This window comes from Cygnus atratus, chromosome 6 (assembly GCF_013377495.2).
Source record: "Cygnus atratus isolate AKBS03 ecotype Queensland, Australia chromosome 6, CAtr_DNAZoo_HiC_assembly, whole genome shotgun sequence".
In the NCBI taxonomy this organism is placed as follows: domain Eukaryota; kingdom Metazoa; phylum Chordata; class Aves; order Anseriformes; family Anatidae; genus Cygnus; species Cygnus atratus.
In genome coordinates this window covers 11,386,221-11,407,966 of record NC_066367.1, presented here as the reverse complement: position 1 = coordinate 11,407,966, position 21,746 = coordinate 11,386,221, and the positions used below count along the sequence as shown (strand labels likewise).

Genomic DNA, 21,746 nt, shown 5'->3' with positions numbered 1-21,746 from the left:
CTCTTCTGTTTTGTTTTTTTTAGCCGTATGAGAGAAAGGTGTCTCCTCTGTATCTCCAGAACATTGAGGATGCTTACAAGAAAACCTTCTTACCAGAGATCAGGTTAGCAAACAAAACTGTTCCGTCCATTAAATCTTCAAGTAAAATGTGTGCAAATCTTAAAATTTCTAATAAGAGAAGCAAATAAAACCATGTCACGTGAGAAATCCTCCTTCTAATATATAGCACAATGTAATGTAATGATTGCATCCATGGCATAATATCTGTGTATACTTGCGTACAGTTAGTTACCTCTTTCGTCTAAGAAGCTTAATGCTAGTGTTACAATGTTGGAATCTTATAAATGAAGTATATTTAGGTGTGAGCTTTATAGAAGTTTTTTGACTCTTAAGAGATTCAGAGTGGGAGAAGTGTATGCAATGGTAAATTCATTTTTTTTAAACTTAGCTAATGAGCCCTGATCTGCAGTACTGTTTTTCAGCCTTCTGTCTTGGGGAGTTACAGCTTCACTGTTGTGGAATCATACAGGGAAGCTTTCAGGGTGGAGTCATACAGGGAAGTTATTTCATCAATTATCAGTTATTTATCAGTTATTATCAGTTGTGGAATCATACAGGGAAGTTATTTCTTTGCAGCACAGCCAGGGATCTGGTCTGTTTGCTCTGCAAAACCCAGTTCTGTCTCTGTCTCCCTCTTCTGACAGTGCTCTGCATGTGGTTGGCCCCTTTGCTGTTCTTGTTAGCTCAAGGTAGTGCGTGGGGTGCTTTCTTGGGGTGATGATGCCCAAAGTGCCGAAGTTACAGCTGTACATGTTTGCGTTTGTGCGATGTGAGGAGGGCATATTGCAATACAAGTTTTTCTCAGGCTTTTGTGGAGAGTCAGAACACCTATGACTTCTCCCCTCCTAAGAACTCCTCTCAGTTGTTACAGCTTTGGCTAGTTACTTCATAGTGATGCAGAGGAAGAGGAGAAAGTTTTCAGGTAAGGGCTTCTTCCATTTCTCTAGTTCTGTTTCTCTACTTTTTGAGGCACGCTCTTTTACAGCCAGAAGAGGATTCGATGGACTTGTTAGTGTTAAATAAAGGTTGCACTGCTGCCTGCTTCTAGAGACTGAAGGTGCTTGTCTGTGGACTTTGGGCTTTCTCTAGCTGGGAAGCAAGCATGTGTGAAGTTGAGACTATAATAGTTTGCCAGCTGTCCCAATTCTTACAGAAGAACTCTTATCAAAAATCAAACTGTCTTAAAAATATAAAAGCATATGAACATAAGCAATCTGGGTCCCTTGAAAACAAATTCCTTCCTGGAAGGAAAGCTGTTAAAGGTCAGAGGCAGGCCTACTTTACATCAACACAATCTCTACTCGTGCAGGATTTGGTTTGTGCATGAAGTTGACTGTTGAGTTTCATTTATTTAAGTCAGAATAGATCTTTAGGAATACTGTAGCTTGCTTGCTTTCTTCTTGCTTTCTTGCTTCAGCTCCCAAGGTAGATCAGTGTAATTATGCTGTCAGCAATTGAACTGAGTGACTTAATATCGAGCGTGTTATTCATACAGGGCAGAAGTTGTTGGTGCAGTGTACGGTCAGCTGCCTCTGTGTGCGTCCCCTACAGATTAGTGGCTTGCACACAGCTGTCTGAAGGAAATGGGGGGCTTGTGACAGAAAGGGAGAGTGGGAAACCGTGGGACTGTAATCCCCCTGCGGGCAGAATTGGTTTGAATTTACTGGAGAGGAGGAAACTGCTGCTTATTCTTTGGATCAGAAAATATACTGTGTTGTTCAGTGAGGCTAAATCCTAGACTAGCTGGTCCTGCTGTGATTTCAACTCTTTCCCCTTTGTCTGTACATGGTCAGTACACTTGTTAAGCAAACACCCTCTGGTTGGCATCCTCATCAGCGTGCGGGCTCACAATGGCTTGTCAGATCAATCTGCCTGCTCAGGTCTGAAGGAGGACGTCTCCGTCCCCTTGATGTGGAGGAGTTCTAAACGTGTGAAACTTCAGCTTTGCACTTCTCTGGACCTCACTGAGGGCTTGCAGATTGGGTAGATCTACAGAGGCTTAAACTATCTTTAACTGTTTGCTGGCTCGCAGAGTGATGCGTTGAACTATAGTCAAGCCTGGCTGTTGGTCTCTAAGCACACAAAGTACTTCACTTCTGTTTCTCAAGAATGACCAATATTTGGTCCAAACAGGCTAAGAGGAATTATTTCCATTACAGACTGTTGGACAAACTCCTGGCCTGCATCCGTCCTGTGTTCAAGCTCATGTTTGCTTGTCTTCTGTTTTTCTTGAAAATGTCTTGAAATCTATGAGGAAAATTATCTAGTTTGTTACTTTGCAAAATTCCAGTTCTCTTGTTCTGTTTATCTAGAACAATTTTGTGCTGACCTTAGTGATCTGTCTTATACTGAATATTTGGTTATCATAGAATGTGTGCTTCCTTTCTAGTCTGACATGTTTGTTAATGTCTTTGTCTCCTTTTTATTTATTTATTTTGGAAGTGATTTGTGAGCCCCATGCTGTGTGGCAGGTACTGTTTTATGCTTGTAAACACACTGCTTTTTGTATTTTGTTTGACTTTCTTTTCTGGCCCAAAGCGTCAGATTACTAATGTTATCTTTCATATCCAGTAGTGCTTCCACTGAGCAGCTGTTTTCTCTTAATGAAAGCCCTAATAATCTGCAGAGTATCAAGCAATTTGATCTGCACTGTTAATGCAATTGCCAGTGTAAGGCTCTGGTGAAGTCTGGCCTCCTCCTCTGATTAGTGACAGCTGAAATTGAAGATGCACGTATGCATCCTACACAGTCTCATCTGCTCCCTTTGAAAGCAGAACGTTTCTTTTCTTCTTTCTGTGACTGAAGAATTGTGTGAGGCCTTCTGCTTTTTTTTTTCCCTCCCCTTAAGTTGAGGAAAAAACTCTCTAAATAGTTCGCCTGTTGTGAGCACCAGTTAAATGGCCGACCCCGTAAGAGCTTGGGGGTTCACAGGAATAAAAGGTGCTTTATAAAGGAAGTGTTTTTTTTTTTAACCCAAGCTGTTCTGATTGAGCACTGATAATGCGGACTAGGAAATAGTTTGGACTGTTGCAGTTTTAAGTTATTTTGCTAATGTGTTTACTTCCAGCAGCTATGTTTAGACTTCCATTCCAGTCTTAATATTGATTAAAGTTTGAGGTGGTTGTGATAAGTAAAAAAGCCTATGAAGTCTTTTCCGTGCTCTTTAGCTTTGCTGTGTATAATTTGATATACCATACCTATTTGGCTTCCATTTTATTTTCTCTTCAAGGAGAAATTAATTGAAGGAACAGTCATTCAGGATGGCTGAGGCAGGTTTGGGAATGACTGTCATAAAGGGTTGTGTGTATACAGCAGTGAAACACATTCGTAAAGGAACTCCTGTTGTGGCCCAGCTCTGCAAGTGACTTTTCTATGAAGGTTGCTGTATAAATAGGAAAACAATCTTGTTACTAGGATGTTGTTAGCTGTTTTCTATGTTGTTTTTTTTTCTAATAGCAGATACTGCTACCTGTGTTGCATTGGTTCAGTTAGCTCAGTATTAATAAATAATGATAAATTAATGTATTCCTTTCTTAAAGCTTAATACATATGTTAATACTTGTGGTTATAAAATGAAACATCTAATGAAGTTTTGGGTTAAACTAAGATTTTGAACAAACAGGGCAATTGTAATTGAGGCAGCTATCCACATTAGTAAAATGGAAATAAACTCTTAGGTGAGATACTTTCATTTTTTTTATTTAATGAACTAAAACTATGGAATTTTTCATGGGTCACTTGCACTTTAAAAGCGATTTTGTACCAGGAAAGACACAACTTACAGATATAATAGGAATTCTATTGTGAGGACTCTAAATGTTTGGGGGAGGGAGGAAAGTGGAACTGGTGGATCTGCTTTTGTTATTTTTTGCCTTTGAACTTCATTTTGTTGTAGAGGTGAGAGGCTGGTAAGAGCAGTTGTGTCCTGTGAGTTCAGTTTTTTCTTCTTTGCAGTGAGACCAGTGAAGTTCTGCAGTACACAGCAAGTGAGGCAGAGGATGTGGAGAAGGTAAGAGTTTGTTGCATGTTGTTTGTTGTTGTTTTTGTTTTTAAACTTCTAAGACTGAAACATGAAGAGAACACTTTTCTAGATAACCAGTAGTTAACTACTTAATGCAATTAGTGTTCGCTGCTATGGCAATGATCTGTGCTGGGACTATACTATAATATTTTGATGAATGATTGCAGTTTTGTCAGGAGAGTGACATATATCCCCCATCCCTTTTGCCAAGATACCAGGCTGTCTGAGCAAGCAAGATTGATGTAACTTATTGCTGGTGTTTCCAAACTTGGTTTGTTTTTCCAAGCAAATCTTGTGAGGGCAGTAGAAACTGCATTTTCAGAGTCTGTGCTGGGCTGTTCAGTCATCCCTATTTGAAGTGGCTGGAAGCACGGGCACGGATCTGCATAGCTCAGTTTGGGAACTCAAGGCATTAACCAAGAGGTAAGTTACCCCCAGCATTCAGCTGAGGCTCTTCCTACAAGCGTAAGGGCTATTTCTGTTGGCTTTTGACAGCATGCAGCTTCCTATGATCCAGGTTGGTGCACAGGTTCCTATGCAATAAAGTAGCTATTTTTTTCTAAAAGCTGATCGTTATTTGATTATCATAAACAGCTTGATAACCAGAGCTGTTAACAGCTTTGTACCCCTGGATTATTCATCTGTATCAACTAGCGTATGGTATCTAAACTGTAATTTCTTCTCTGAAGGGTTTTGCCAGACATGTTAACCCTGGACCAAGCCAGATAAATTGCTGTCTCGTTGCTAGAAATAAGCCATCTCTTACTGTGTGACCAGATTAACCTGAGATGACTGCTTCCTCCTACTTTTTAGCGTGTTTTCAGAGTAGGTGGAATACACTTGCCTTATTTCAGCAAACATTCTTACCTATTGAAGATGACTAGTGGGATAATAGAAACCTATTTCTTTTTCATTTCGAACTTTTCTCTGTAGCTGCAGTCCCCTCTGAAAACTCACAGGCTTTATGTAGTTCTGAACAGGTTTCTAGGGGGTCTATTTCATCTCCAGGGTTGGAAGTGAATTCCTCAAAGCTCATTTGAATTCTGTAGTAGCAATAAGGGTCTCAGCTGCACTAAAAACTTTTTTTCTGACATGTCTTACTGACTTTTAATATTTTTGTCCTCTGTTTCTTATTTGAAAGTTCCGATACATTTTTCTAGGGTCCACTTAATGTTCTCCTGTCCTTTCTTAGAGGGGCAAAAGGAATATGTGGCTGGTTATATTGCTTTTTGCTTTAGGAAATAGGCCCAGGCCTTTGCACAGCAATATGTGAATCATCCCTAAATCAGCTGGAAAGAGAATCGTCGGGGTGATTACTTCAAGATAGAAAAGTTACTAGTTTGGGGAAGGGGAGAATTTGGGAAAGCATAACAGAATTATTTGCATCGATATATATTTAAAAAAGTCCTTTTAGCACACAGTAATGTATAGTACAGTATTTAGGGACCCACGTGTATGATGATATTTCTGCCAAGTTCAATGTAGTAATTAGGCACCTTGTACAAAGCTTATATTTGTATTGCTCTGTACTGATGTGAGGATGAAAACTGACTTTTTAATGGCAACCCGTAACAGCTTGTCTGCCAGTGCATCCTCGCTTTCCTTAGAAAGAACATAATCCTTCCTGGAGTAAGTAAATTCATGAAGACGGCAGCCCAGCACTGATAGCAGGCTGCTTGCTGAGGCCCCGGGTGAATGATATTGTTGTGGTTCTCTTTAAAATGAAGCCAGTGATCTCTTTCAAAGGTGAAGCTGTATCTTTTGTTTTAAAGCAGCACTTAAGATGTGTTAGTATAGTTGCAGAGGCTCCAAGCACCTAGGCATCCTCCATAGCTCCTTCCTTGCTTTTTCTGTCTTCTGATGTGTTACTTGGTTTGCTGGCTCCAAGCATGTACAGATGAAAACTCTAAAGCGAACCAATTCCACTTACTACCAGTTCCTCCAAGAGCAAAGGAAAACGTCAAGAATCAGATGCAAAAGGGAAACGACCTTCCTTTCAGTGTATGTGCACCTGTCCACCCACCTGCAGCATGACAGGACATTCCTTCAGCAGATAGCCAGCCATCTTATTGCAGAGGTCTGCATGCAGTTTCATGAGGACACTTCTGTTTTGCCATGAGGCATGCCTTAGGGCTTAGCTGAAGTCTCCAAGTCGGTGCTTAACTAAAAGATCCCTGATCCCAGCCTTGATATTTAAAGCGAAGAAGGTGTCTCACTGCTTATTGCCTTCACTGGACATATTTAAACACTTTGAATTGTGGCAGAAGTTTGGCACCTATTACTACAGTGTTCACTCATGAATTTACCATCTGGGATGGAGTTAATATTTCATTCCAACCAGGACACCTGACCCAAACTGACCAAAGGGATGTTCCATACCATATAATGTCACACTCAGCAATGAAACTGGAAGGAGTTGTTCCAAAGTAGCCATTGCTTGCAGACTGGCTGGACATCGGTCTGCTGTTGTGAACTGGTGAGCGATGCCTTTGCATCAGTCATTGTTTTTATTTTGTCTGTTTTTCTTCATTTTCTTTGTTGAATGGTCTTCATCTTGACCCAGTAGTTTTTCCTGGTTTTGCCCTTTCTAACAGGCTGCCCAGAGAAGCTGTGGATGCCCCATCCCTGGGAGTGTTGAAGGCCAGGTTAAATGGGGCCCTGGGCAACCTGGTCTAGTAGGTGGCATCCCTGCACATGGCAGGTGGGTTGGGACCGGATGATCTTGAAGGTCCCTTCCAACCCAAGCTGTTCTGCGATTTTATGATTTCTGTTCTCTTCCCCTTTCCCCTTCACGTTCTGCTGCAGGGGAGTGAGCAGCTGGCTGGGGGCTGAGCTGCCAGCTGGGGTCAACCCACCACAACTGTGCAAGACTTACCAGAGTAGCAGTGAAACCTGGGGATTCTGAAATGTTTGTTTTCAGAGAGAACTGTTCCTAGCTGAGGGTGATAGCTCCCTTTGGGCAACAAGTACGTTGCGCCACTGTGGCGAGGCTACAGTTGTGAAATTAGGAGTAGAAAGAGAGGCTTTTTGTTAGGTCTCTACATAAGAACAAGTCGAGTTTGACTTCTGTCAAAGAGGCTAGAAGGCAGAACTACTCTGTCACTGTATTCAGTTGGTAGAGCTCTGACTTTCACGCCTGCCCTGTGTTGGAGCATAGAGTTATTGTTGCTGACTTGCATTTTTGCTCCTTGAGCCAGATGGCAAAGCTTAATCCTAGGAGCTAGAAACTGGTAAATCTCTTGGATCTTTGAGTTTAGTTTGTGCTGTTGGAGATGAGTTAGATTAGTTGAAGCCTGCTCTAAACATGCCTTCCTAAGGCTGATTTTGTTCAGAAGTGCAAAGTAGACTTTAGTTGGCCCAGTCTGTTAAAATAGCCTGTACCTAATATCCTCATATTCCCATGCAAAACGTTTGTGTAAAGCAGGACATATTGGTGAGAACTTTCTTATTCTTAAAGTTTGAAGCCCCATTAGTCACATTACCATACATTTCTATTTCATTGACTTTTAGTTCCCTTTATGATAGAATGGTCTTGCCCTGTTGCGACTGGATATCCAAACTGATATGCTCGATAGTAAAGGTTAGCACTGTTAACCAGGAGACTTTTGGAGCAGGCTTCAGGTAAATAAGAGTTCACTGTAAAAACACACTTCAGATAGGCAACTGTTTGCAAGTATCTGTTTTGGAGTATTGCAGAAAGAGACATTTTTGAAAGTGGCATGTCTTTGGAAGCTTTAAATACCGAAGGCCTTTACTGTTGTTCTGGGATTCAACTTTACTTATGCTGATAGCCACCTGTGACCATTACCAGCAGACAACTCTGACACGAATTCTTTTTTACTTTCAGGAAGGAAAAATAACTGAAGGGAGTAAACCTTCACATTTTGTCTTAGACCTGAAATTGCTATTTCAAATAACTCTTGAATCTCTGAGACTTCAGTCTTGTGAGCACCCCTGTGAAAAATTAAGAGCTCAGCCTAATTGTTCTCAGACTTTTTTTTTTAAATCTATATAACTGGGGTGCTCCTGCTCCTATAGCAGATGAATGATGCATACAGCAGCTGGTATGCGTTCCTTTTCTAAGTTCATATACCTGCGGCTGCAGTGAGAATTCTCTATTGCAGTGAGAAGTATCTGCTGACAAGAAGGTTCAGCATCCCAGGAAATACGTTCTCTAACATGTTTTTAGTGTTGTTTTTTTTTTTAGGGCCAGAATTAGAGAAACAGGAAGAACATGAAATGGGAAAAAAAAGAAAGAGAACAGCATGCGGATGAGAACCTTGAGCAATTATTGCTGGCTTTTCAGGATATCATAAAAGGAAGGATAACATGATTCGAGAGCCATGATGTCGGAAGGGGGTAGCCAGATTTGGGAGAAATAAGAGGAAGAATTGGGCTGTTTGTTATTTGTGTGTTTTCTTCTATTTTTTCTCTCTTAGCATGTCTTCAAGTTGTCAGAACAAAGCCATTTGTTTCTTCCCTAGATTCTGTAGTAGAACTCATTGCTAGAGACTTTATTTTAATCCTGTAAATCAGGGTTTACAGTCAGTCTAAAGCTCTTAGAGCTCTAGTAGAGAGTCTACCAAGCTCAACAGTCTTGTCATCATTATGCATAACCAGAGTGCACACTGATGACCCTCTTCTTAATTGGGTTGGACAAATCTGGACTAGAGGAAGGATTATTGTTTTGAAGTCAAAGTACAAGATGGTCTCATGTTTTCATTGGTAAAATGTTAGCTACAGAAACTAGCCTTCTTTCCACGTGTAAGAATAAAGTTGTTTTCCCCTTCTCTTTGGACTCAGTTTACCTTTGAAATGAAGTAATTGATATTTGCAAATATGGGGATGGCAGGAGGGAATTGGTTTTGGTTTTTGGGGTGTTTGTGTGCAGCTATTTCCTGTTTTAGATAGTGATGTTTAACTTAGCCAGATTCAATTTACAGCTTCTTTACTGTGCAATTTGGGAGCTTAATTTTTTGACATTATAGTTTGTCTGTTTAGTTGTTTATAGCAAACGTGCAACTCCGAAATAACTTGCACTTCTGATGAGTCACTTAAAAAGGTCAGTTGGGGCTTCATATTGGAATTAACGTTGGTTGTAATGGCTAAAGTATTTGTAAGTGCTGAAGTGAGCTTTATTAGGGTGTTGCAGACTGCTTTTACTCAAAGATAAAACCAAGAGCAAAAAGTTGGCTAGTATTTTTATTCAAAGATAAAAAAAACATGTAAAAAACTCCAGAAGGTTTTTTTTGGGGGGAGTTGTTTTTTTTCCTTTTGTGCTTTTTTTTCTTTTGCTTTTAAAAGGGTGGCAGCAGAATGGTAGGAATTTGTGAAGTTAACTGAAACTGTTTCAATTTGTTTGTGATTGTGAATAGTGTTTTGTATTATGTTTCTCTTTTTTTATTCACTGTGCCCATTTTGTGTACTTTGGAAAGGATGATGAAGATAGAAGGCTGCTGACACACCAGCTTTGTACCACATCCTTTGCCAGTGTGGAAGTGAAAGGCTTCAGAACAAGCTTATGTTAATTTTTTGGTTGTAGATGCTGTGCATGGGTTGAGCTTCTTCCTACAAGCTGTAGGCTGAGCTCCTGGGGTTGTATCCTGCATTGCTCCCTGTGCCCTGTCTCTTGCTTAGAAAAGAAGCCTGCGAGGAAGGAGTTTAGGAAAATTCATCTGACAGAGCAACCTATGGGGGTATGGTGTCTTTGCCCCTATAAATGGTATGAATAAGAACAGCATTGCCTTCTGATCCCCCACCTAGTTCTTTCAACAACAGAACTCACCAGATCACCATGAAACAAGCTTAGAAATTGTAAGCTGTTTGTATTGGCTTAGTTGCACAGATTATGGAAAGGGGTCTCATTATTGAAAACAGTTTTTTCTAAATCCTACCATGCTCTGCACTATATTAAGAACCGATCTCTCTTGTACGTTATTACATGTTATGCTGCTTGGTCAGGTTTAAATCACTGATTTGCTGCTAATTCCCAAGAGGTGCTGGTGCATTCCTTGTGAATTTAAAAAAAAGCTGCTCTTCTAGCCTGGTTGGAAGGGTCTGGGCTGATACCATTGTTAACGAGTTGCTGGTAAAGATCTCTTCCATTACGGTAATAAGAGTGTGCAAAACTAATTTGGATACTGATTTCTCTTTTCCCCTCAACATAGTCTGAGCACTATTGTTAGCAACTCTATTATTAGTCCTGTCATCAGCTGTGGCAGGGAGTTTGCAAAGCTTTGCTCTGGAGTAGGAAAGTAATTGCTTTTGTGTATTTAATGGGAAGTATGTTGGAGGTTTGACTTTTAAATTAAGAATAATGGATATTTGAACTAACTTACCATATATCTCTTTCCCTTTCATTTGTAAAAAATGGTGATCTTGTGATGTCACAGCAGTTTGGTATGAACAAACATTTTCTTAATACAGTTTTGAAAACTTTTCTGAGTGTCTGGGCAGCTGATTTCTCCAATGTTTATTTTTTGAGGATTCTCCAACAGGTGAATTTGTCATCAGCTTTTTTTTCTTAATGTGAAAAATAGGTTTCCTATACTCTTGCCCACAGTATCTCACTTGCCGAATTTGCTTATTTGTAAGAGGTCAAAAATGGTTACCCAGCATCTAAACTTGCTTGAAGTTTTAAATGTACTTTGCTGCCATATGTCAACCATATTTTTAAAGTATTTAATCAGCTAATTTAGTTTTTAGCAAATATAAGGGCCTCAAGGAAAATGATCATTCAGTTAATCATATAGCTAAGCTGCTGCTTCTTACCATAAAAATGTAATGCTGGTAACAGAGTGGACCTTTCTAGTCAAGACTACTTTGTAATACCATGTTTTTATTACCCTTCAAGTGGTGATGAATGGGATTTAGCATTTGCTCTAATTGCAGGAAATAGATTACCGTGGATTTAACATACAGTGGAAAAATAAAAGCATTTTTTAATTTGTTATTCTATCACTTCATTACTGGCATCTGCTTGCTTGTTGTCTGTGGATAAACAATGTGTCATCAGGATTTTGGTCCTGACCTCAATAGCTTGATCCTTTCCTTCTGGAAAAGGCATCTGTGAAGTGGATTTTGGAGTTGCAGCGATCCCTTCCTTCCCAGCTTGCTTTAAGGTGTTATCCCCACCTCATACACCTTAAGTGCATCCTCCTGACACTGGTTTGGGTTTCCTTCGTAGCCACTCAGCCATGTGCGATGACCTCAGGCTTGTGTTAAGCAATCACCCAGTGGACCAGCAAAGATCTATTTTCTGATGGAGCCAGCTGGTAAATGAAGCTCAAATAGGGGACTGATAAGCCTGGGTGATACTAGAGGAGTGACCGGCTGGGGTGGTGTTACCGGTTTGAATGGTTCTTGATGCCAAGCCGTGAGTTTTGCCTTTCCTTTCTGCTCAGGGCACAAGCACGCATGGGTAGGCTTTCATGTCCGATCAAATCGGGAGCCTTTGGATTTCTGTCGTTACCACAACTTCAAGAGTGTTAGAGTATTCTAGCCTGAAACATGCCTTGATTTGTCACATGAACCACACAGCAATACCAAGGGACAACTGCCACCATGTTTTGTAGCATTGCTTCTCAGCATTTCTCTGTTAGTAGATGACTGTGCCTTTTTGAAAGAGACTTCCTATGTAATGCCAAACATGATGGCTTTTATTTGCAACTGAAAGGGTTAAATTCAGACTCATTTTCATTCCCTCCTTGTTCTGACTTAGGGGTGGGTTTGTGCGTCTTTTTTTCCTTCCTTTCAGCCTCCTCAGCAGGCCGAGGAAAAGAGTCTTACACTATCTGTGTCTAAGAACTTGGAAACGCAGCATCTCTCAGCCTACTTATTCCTTGCCATCCTCTGCTCACCAAGGAGCTTTAGAGCTGGCCCCCAAATATCTGTCCAGCACTTAACAGCAGGGCTGCCAGCTCCAGAAATGTGACTGGGAGATCATGTGCTCAAAACATCTGTGTTAATACAGCTTTAGTAGTGAAACCTTTTTGCTGGGTAACTTTAGAATGTGTCCCAATCATTTCATTGACTGGGGGGGCTGCTTCCTTTTTTTCTTTTTTTAAATGGAGAATGGACACTTTGATCAGGCCACCTGTTAATGTAATTTTGTCCTCTAATTTCAGGTAGTTGAAGACATTGAGTACCTGAAGTTTGACAAGGGGCCATGGCTCGAACAAGATAATGTTTCTTTCCATCACTTGAGACTTTAGTAAGTATGATGTCTTCCAGTAACAGAATATTGTGTAGCATTGGATCTCTGGGAGAACTGTTAAAGCCTTGACTTTTTAAGGTATGTTTATATTTGCACTGTGATTTGTTGTTTTTTTGTCATGTCAGTAACAATAGCAGGCTTTGGTAAGATGGGTGCTTGCTGTTGTAATATGGGTGTGGAGTCCTGCTGCTGCTAACAATTAATCAGGTGAGAGACTCCAGACAAATAAATCCCATTCCGTTAATGAAGCATAAGAATCATAGAATCATTTAGGTTGAAAAAAATCCATAAGATCAAGTCCAACCATCAACCTATCAAGCCTACTACTAAACCATCCACGTGCCTCTTAAATACCACCAGGGATGGGGACTCCGTCACTTCCCTGGGCAGCCTGTTCCGGTGCCCAACCATGCTTTTCATGAAGAAATTGTTCCTGTCATTCAGTCTAAACCTCCCCTGGCACAACTTGAGGCAGATTCCTTGTGTCCCATCACTTCTCACCTGAGAAAAGAGACTGACACCCTCCTTGCTGCAACCTCCTTTCAGGTAGCTGTAGAGAGTGATGGGGTCTCCCCCCGCCTCCCTTTCTCCAGACTAAACAGCCCCAGTTCCTTCAGCTGCTCCTCACAAGCACTGTTCCCTAGTCCCTTCACCAGCTTCCTTGCTCTTCTCTGCACATGCTCGAGCAATTCAGTATCTCCTGTAGTGAGGGGCCCAAATCTGGGCACAGCATTCAAGGTGTGGTTTCACAGTGCTGCATACAAGGGGACAATCACTTCCCTAGTCCTGCTAGCCACGCTATTCCTGATGCATTCCAGGCTGCCACGGGTGTTCTTGGCCAGCTGGGCACGCTGCTGGCTCATGTTCATCCTTTTCTGCTGAGCAGCTTTCCAGCCCCTCTCCCCACAGCCAACACGGCTGCATGGAGTTGATGTGATCCAAGCGCAGGACCTGGCACTGCATGTCTTGCAGCTGGGCTCAGCCCATTGCTCCAGCCTATCCAGATCCCTCTGCAAAGCCTTCCCACCCTCAAGCAGATCACCAGCCCCACCTAACTTGGTATCATCTGCAAACTGACTGAGGGTGCAGTCAAGACTGGCCACCAACCGGATTTAGCTCCACTCGCAGTGACCCTTGGGGCCCAGCCATCCAGCCAGCTTTTTGTGCAGCAAACACTACCTCAGCCCAAGCCATGATAAGCCAGTTTCTCCAGGCATTTCCAAAGTGTCATGACCTGTGGCTCTTACTTTTGGGAATGTATTTTGTGAACATTTCTGTTCCCGGCTCATGGCAGTATACAGACAGGCATGCAATTTTAAAACAGCATTTATGCAATTGGCATGGTGGTTTCTCTGCTGCTCTGGCAGCACGAAATCCTTTGACAAAGCTTGTTGACAGTGCAACCTTATAGCAAGTTTTATATGTGGTGCTGTTTAGGTTGGCTGTGTTTAAAGTGTTTTTCTAAAACTAATTTCTTAGCTGTCTGCTTCTAAATATCTTCCCAGCAGTCAAGAAGCTGGCTGAACAGTGTAGGGGGAAAAGGAAACAGGCAAACTTGGATGATTGCTCAATAAGTGTGTTTTTTTTCCTCCTTTTGTCAGACTCCCAGTAAATAATCCTATATTGAAGCTTTAATCCTAATTCACAAAACGAGGCATTGCAGTTTTGTCATTCATTCTCTACATTAACAAGGAGAATCGTTAAATGTAACAGTTAAAGGGTATTTTGGGTGGTGTGGTTTTTTTTCTTTTTTAAGAATCCTTGCCTGTTTAATTGGATGAGATCAAACTCAGCGGAAAGCGCCTTGCTGGAATAAAAACAAACTTTTGATAAAAGTAATTCTTGCCAAGTACACCATGATTATTTGTATTCCAGTTCAGCTGTGGAGTGCTACTGGTAAGGTTGCATGTGTCCTGACTGCTGAAAAAATTGCCCTCCAAACTCTAAAGGATGTGAAATAAATCATTGACATGTATATAAAGAATTGAGATTGCAGACCTACACTTCTATACATGTGTTACATATAAAGCATCAGGACTGCCACTCTTAAGTCACGCTGATGGAATAAAACGTTCTCTGGATAATCCCATATAAAAAGAAAACCTACACTTGTAAGAGTATTGATAGGTTTAACCTTGCACTGAAGTGGGGTAAGCTTCCCATTTTGCAGAACTTCATCATTAGACTGCATGTACAGGTAGCAAGGTCGGAATAGTTACTGCATTTTTGAAACAAAGCTTCAGATCTATGTTTTTGTCATATTAATTTCAGGTTCTTTCATAGGTTAGTAGGAAGACAAGGATTTTGTTTTTTTAAATGAATCACTGTCTCTGAATTTCACAGAATGACAGACTGGCTGAGGTGGGGAGGGACCCCCAGGCCCACCCGCCCCAGCCCCGTTCCAGCAGGGACACCCCGAGCAGGGTGCCCAGCCCCACGTCCCGGCGCCTCCTGAAGCTCCCCAAGGAGGAGACCCCACAGGCTCTGGGCAGCCTGTGCCAGGGCTGCGGCACCCGCCCAGCACAGAAGTGCTGCCTGGTGCTCAGAGGGAGCCTCCTGGGCTCCAGGCTGTGCCCAGGGCCTCTCGGCCTGGCGCTGGGCACCGCTGGATGGAGCCCGGCTCTGTGCTCTGTGCCCTCCCCTCAGGTGTCTGTGGACGTGGATGAGCTCCCCCCAAGCCTCCTCTCCCCCAGGCTGAGCAGCCCCAGCTCTCTCAGCCTTACAGGAGGGGTGCTCCAGGCCCTTCAGCGACTTCACGGCCTTTCACTGGACTCTCTCCAGTAGCTCCAGGTCTCTCCTGTCATGGGGAGCCCAGAGCTGGACCCAGTACTGCAGGTGCAGCCTCACCAGTGCTGAGCTGAGGGGAAGGATCGCCTCCCTTGACCTACTGGCAATCCTTTGCCGGATGCAGCTCAGTGTGGCAGCAGGGGCACGCTGCTGGCCCGTGCTCAGCGCGGTGCCCACCAGGACCCCAGGGCCCTTCCTGCAGAGCTGCTTCCCAGCTGGGTGCCCCAGCGTGTCCCGGGGCCTGGGGCTGCTCCTCCCCGGGGGCAGGACTCTGCACCTCTCCTGGTTGGACTTCAGAATTTTAGTGTTTATTGTGACAGAGGCGCTGGAATAATAAGTTAAGCTTTTTTTTTAAAACAAGCTTCCGTGGGAAAGGATCCCATAAACTTTTCTGTTCTGTTACTTCAAATGCCTTCTAATATTAGTGGTGATGTTCTGCCTTTTTTATGGCCCTTCTCTCAAAGGGTGAAGGTAGATTGTAGAAAAGCGATGTTGGGTGGCATCTAAGAGAAACAAGTCAGGATTTGGCAACTTTTTACCTAAGAAGAGTTTTCTATGTATAGTAATTAAAGAATAGCATCTGGTGGCTTAGATCCTGCGGAACTGTAAAAATCAGACTTCCTTTGAAAGAAGAAAATACAGTTAAGTTGCTGTTTTTCCTATAGCTTTACACCGGTACAGTTATTAAGAAAGGATTATTGTTAATTGCAGAGTGTAGGAGGGAGTTAAAGTAAAGCACACAATTAAAGAGTGCTGTAATAAGATATTGTGTGAAAATTGTACTTTGTAACTGTAGAAAGGAATAAATAGCATTGCTGAGGATTTAATTTTTCATTCAACCCTGGATGATGGTGAGAGGGTTTCCTTTACAAGGCTTGTCATTGCAGGTAATATGAAATTATTTCTTTTAAAGGCAGTGCGTGGCTATCTTACTAAAATCTCACAATGCAACAAACTTAATTTAAATGTTCAAGTGCTTTAAGTTTTACTGTTTCTACTTGCCTTCAGAATAGCGTTGTCAAGATTGTGCTCATATTCAGAGATTTGATCAAAGTGCTCAGTGTTTGCTTTGTTCCTTTGGTGTTGGGGTATCAGGACATTGATCAAATGCGTGACAACAGGTCCTGTGCCAGTTTTGTGCCCACACCTTGTTCAGCTGAGCAGGAAATAGCAAGCACCTTCTAACTTAAAAAAAAAAAAAAAAAAAAAAAAAGTGTAGCTTTGAATGTAATCTTTTCTCATGCTAACTCTACAAGCGTGGGGTAGACATGAGAGTTCCCTGTCACGGTTTGCACAAGCATCGCTCATGAAAATGTGCCAGATGCAGCATTGGACAGGGGACAGTTGTGTCAGGGCTGAAGAAATGCTCCTGGGAGGGTGCTGCTGCCTTCAGGGTTGGAGTTGCATCCTGGAGCATCAAATGCCAAGCTCAGGTGTTGGTTCACAAACGTTAAAGCTGATAGTTTCCTATTTTTTTTCGCAATATCAAATAGAAGAGAGCTTGTGGTACTCAGCCTTGAATAGGCGCAGGACATCTGAAAGCCTAGATTAATATTTCCCTTTGCAAAGAGGCTTTTACTGTGCTGTGTGTCCCTGGTGGGCTGCAGGTCCTGCACGCCGGCACATGCTGCCCTCTCGTGGGTGTTTCTGTTAGGCTGCAGCAGGGATTTGGCCGCGGTTTTGGCTGCCATTGCGAAATCAGCAATCCAGCATTTTGCACAGCCTGCTTGTTCTGGCTCGGGCTGTTTCAGCCCTGGTGCTGGAGGGGTGGCTGCCGGCTTGTTCCCTGGCTCTGGGGATGCCTTCCACCTCTTCCGTCTTCAGCTCACACCACGCCTTTGGGAAAGGAAGGGGAATGATGGGCAGGTGAGGATAACTATTCTGTTGCATGTTAATAGGGCCTAACATGTGGAAACCCCAGCAGCGCCTCTGACTACTTTCATAATGCAAAAACTAGGCTAATCAAACCAGTGGGCCGCACCCATACAAAATCAGGTGCGTTACAACATCTTTTATCTCCTCGCCTTGCCCTCAAGTCTCTCTCCCTTGCCCTAATAGAAAGCAGTTTGATCGTGGGATTGAGGCATGTCTTGGTAAAAGGTTATAAACATATTTGCCTGTGTGTAAGCTGGAGGGTTCTCCCAGAGGATGCTCTCCACGTCTCTCCTTCCTCCCCAGCCTTCGAGTCAAACAGAAATAGTTCTGCTGGCTTTTTGAAATAACTCAGTGCGTTCCCATGTTGCTGCCGCACTGTCTCAAGCAGGTTTTCAGCTGTGCCCTTCCCAGCAAAACTGTGTGACTGTGTGATGCATTGCGTAATAAGTAATGTTTTGGAACAAAGAGCTGTAGTTTGTGTAATGTCACCTGTGTTAATTTACCAGCAGGTGGGGGAAACATACTGCATTTGGCTCGTTTCGGTATACGAGTCCTCAGTTAAATCTGTTGCATCGCTGCAGCTGCTTCGGAATTTGCTGTAGCAGAACATGTCTTTTTATGGGCATGTCTTTGGCTTTTTCAGTCTCCGCTACTTTCATTAAAAAAAAAAAAAAGGTATCAATGTTTGTTGTATCCTAAAGAAAGGGGTTCTGTTTTCATCTGGAAACAACCTAGCCATGAAACAGTTTGCCACTGTCATACGTTCAATTTTGTTCATAAATTACTGTTAGTGTGCCACATACCCTGTATAGTAAATCATCCAATATTGTGTTTGGCAGTACATCACAATGTATTTTGAGGTTGTTACTGAGGGATCTTGTATGAGCAGTAATTGGTGATTTTTTTAAAGTTGTGTTTCTTTAAATTCTTGTAGCTGTTGCTGAACCCAGGGCATAGCTTCTGTTCCCTTTCTGTTCATTTTGCTCTGATTAAATGAAATCTTGCAAAGCAGCAGCATGGGAGCAAATGAGGGAAAGTGACTCCTCAGCTCTATTTCACAGTCTAATCAAGCACACTTAGCAAAGGAAAGACATGTCCATGGTTGAACATGTCTGATTTCGAACAGCAGGACTAGAAGTGCTCGTAAGAGGTGTATTGGACTTGTTCTTCAAACTCTTTGTCATGGAGATTCCAAAAATCTCACTAAGCATCTGTCATAAAACTTCATGCACTATTGAAAAGTGCTTCCTTAGCACCTTTCTCCTTTCTTGCTTCCATCGAAACAGCTCTCTTCCATCAGTTCCTCCTCGTGGCAGCTTTTTATAGGTTTGAAGAGTTGTTTTTGCACCTTCTCACCTCTTGCAGACCTGCTTTTCTTGGAAAGCTCTTTTTTACTTTCTTGGCAAGGGCGACGTGTGTCTGTTGCTCACCAGGGGAGTGGCCACAGTTCACCTTGGGCATGGTGTGCTTGCACTGCCTAACTAAACAGTGGAGTTGGAGTCTGCTTGACTAGAGGTCTGGAGTGAATGGGTGAGGAGGAAATGAGGGGCAAGGGGACACACACCATGGGGAGAACCAGCCTTTTGTTGTCCTGTGTGCCCGCTGAATGAGCGCAGAAGCGGAGGAGGTGAGTGCAGTACGAGCTGGATGTGGAACCCTGATCGCAGTCTCTCTCACCTAGCTGTGTGCGCCCGTGGCATGAGTCAGGAGGGTTTCTCCTTTGCCCTGCTCTCACAAGTATGGGCAAAATCGTGAGTGTGGCTCAATCCCACGTGTCGTACCCTGCCCACTGGAGGCAGGGAAGCCAACCGCAGCAGAAGGTGAGAAGCCCTGGCCGAGGCAATAAGGGTGTGAATAGCAAAGGAATGATATGCCACCCACTCCTTCAGATTCTTCCCAACCAGTTATTGTGTTTCAGGCTTGAAGCTGATTTCAAGGTGTGCAAGAAGACCTTCTCTCTCTTCCAGTGGGATCCACCTGCTATTTCTCAAGTTACTTTCACGTATGAGCATTGATTTTAACTTGGGATGCTTTTGTGTTGCTGGCCTTTTAGGCCGGTGAATGCTTTTAGGGTAGGAAGTGTGGTTTTCTAATCCTGTGTATTGTCCCTTCAGTTTTTGCATTAATGCCAACATCAGTTGTTGAGAACTCATGGTTCAGGCTATTCAAGACAGGTTTTTTTGTTTGGTTCATTGTGTTGTTTTTTTCTTTAGGAAATAGTCTTCATGTGGTAGGCAGTCCTGGGACTTTGTTGTTTTATACAGAGGAGGAAACAAAAAGCTAAGGTCATGGGAACAGAAATTCTAGAAAGTATGTCCAGCTGACGTAAGAGCTGCATTAACTTCAGGACAGCTTGCAGCACTTTCTTGTCATCAGGTTTCTGCTAGTGCCCTGAAAAACGTGTGTATCCTTGTTGCAAGCTGCCTTTAAGGGAAATCAAACTTAGTACTCTGAAAAGAGGCAGGTGTGTTAGTCCTGATTGCTCAGTTCCTGCTCATGCATGCCGCATTGGACACAATGTGCAAAGTAGGTGTACTGAGAGGCTTTTGGGGACGAGGAGAGAGCTACCCGCTGCTGTAGCATAGCTGCAAGTGTGTGATTCCTATGTAGTCATGTGAAGAGCTGTAGCTAATAGGATCCTGGACCATAGTAATGGTGAGCTAGGGTCTAATGTTCCTACAGTATTAGGACTGTGCAGTCACTTGCACGTTTTCAGTTACATTTGTAATGCCGCGTAATCTTAGGGGTGGTAAAACACACTCTGGGTAGCTTTGTTACTGCATTATGAGAGAGCTGCTTTGAGAAAATACGGTTAAGTGCCTGCCTACAATAAATCGTGGTACTTTTGTACTGGGGGAGAGAGGGAAAAAAAACTCGGGAAACTTAATAGGTGCCTTTAAATGCTTCCTGCCAAGCAGTGAATTAGTTCTGGCAAGCAAATGTGGTTTTGTGGTTAAAGACATTGTTGTGGCAGGTGTCTTTGGGTGGTGCTTTTATTTAGTATTCCAAATTATTTCTTAAGGCAGAAAGCAGAGATGAGCCTGGAGAAGCCATCTTTGGCAGCATTAGGTTTGCATTTTGTTGTTGAGCATTTTTTTTTTTGGAGGCAGCGGTTATAAGAGAAGCAGGTTTTCCGTTATGGCACTAACTAAAATAAATTGTGCCTGGGAATTGTCCTCTAAAATTGCCATTCGGCTGAGATTCCTGAAGGAATGGATTAGCTGCAGACTGGTTGACTACTAGACTTGCTTTGTGTATGTCAAATTATATTTTACTTATGCCCAGACAGATTTTTATCTGCATTCTCCTACAGACTTGTCAGGTCCAGAACATCTTCTGCTACTTGGCAGAGAGCTGACTCTCCCGCTTCTGTGGGACACTGGTGTGGGAAGGAGGGACAGAGGTGTTTATTTACTGATAAATTAGTGGATATTCCATAGGCTGTGCTGCTAAGCCTGAGTTCAGCAAGGTATTTAAACATTCAGCAAGGTATTTAAACAAGTAATCCTCTTCGAATCAAAAATCTTAGCTCGCTGTCTTGCCTGCTGCCTGTCTCTGCTCTCTGTGCGATGAAATGGGGGTGAAAGCTTGTAGCATCAGTACTGATTCCAGGCTCAGCTGGAGGATGGACTGCACCTAAGGAATGACGAGCTGATACCTGAAGGGCTGCTTTCCGCCAGGGTCTGTTAGTTTTACTTGGTTTAATTAGCGGTGGGTATGAGATGGAGCAGGTGCAGAGATGCTCTTCGCAGAGTATGCCAGGATTCAGAAATAAACCCAGCTGCATCATCAGATCACTGTTTGGGGCAAGCTTTTCCAGCCCAGCTCAGTTATTCAAGCCCTCCTGGAGTTGGGAGGGTTGGGAGAGGTCCGCAGGAGGGCCGGTGCTCACACGGCATGAAAACAGCTCTTGTTGCCTTTGCGAGGAGGCAATGGAGGGCTTGTTTTCCTTGCTTTCAGCATGTGAACGCTGTGGGGTTTGTCAGCTTTGGTTTTCTTGTTCAGCTGAGTGTTCCTGCTGTTTGTTTTTGACAGTAAGCTTCGTCTTGCGGGTGCAGTCCCTTTGTGCAGGGCGGATTTGGGACAACTTACGTTGCAAGATGAGCCTCAGTGCGTCTGCCATTTGACTGTTTATGTCTCACAGAACAGAGCCACAGATCTCAAGAACGCTTATGGGCGCTGTGTGTCATTCCACAGTCTAAGTAAACTTGTAGTGCTTCTGCTTTTCTTTTCCTTTTTTTTTCCGCCAGATGGTTAGAAAATACCTGGGTTAATATTTGTGAAGGTAAATGCTGTAATAGTTTGTAGGAAACATCTTTGGTGTTTATCCTGGCCTTGTAAATAGGCGTTTATCCTTGCCTTCACTCTCCTCACCTTTTACTAGGTTCCTGTATTTCCTTACTGATTTGTCTGCAGTAGAGTAATTTTGCAGTGTGTATGTCAGCATATGTGAGCAGACTAGTTTACTAATTGAACTGTGCCACGCTGTGAGGGAAGGCCTCAAACTTTGTTATTTAGGGGGAGGAAAAAAAAAAAAGATTGCTTAAAGGTAATTAACTTTGCTTTGCTCAGAACTTATACTTGGTATATGTCTGTGTAAATATTCGTAAGGAAATACAATTCACTGAAAACTAACAACACAATAATTTGAATAGCTCCCAAGTGTCAAACATAGAACTCAGTCATTGTCCACTGCGAAGGATAGCTGATGTATTTTTCCCTAAATACATGTAGGTGGCACTGTTGATCTGCAAATTAACATCAGTATGCAGAAGGTGGCTTTCTAGC

At 42.8% G+C, this 21,746-nt stretch overlaps 1 protein-coding gene across 1 annotated transcript in view; it reads left to right on the top strand.

Annotated features, from left to right (window-relative positions):
• The window catches only part of NDUFA10 (NADH:ubiquinone oxidoreductase subunit A10), a 45,867-nt gene that overhangs the window by 9,607 nt on the left and 14,514 nt on the right, over window positions 1-21,746 (top strand). The window contains exons 6-8 of the mRNA XM_035569852.2: window positions 24-103; window positions 4,015-4,069; window positions 12,208-12,293. Coding sequence (XP_035425745.1) covers window positions 24-103; window positions 4,015-4,069; window positions 12,208-12,293 — 221 coding nt within the window. The remainder of the gene's footprint in view (window positions 1-23; window positions 104-4,014; window positions 4,070-12,207; window positions 12,294-21,746) is intronic.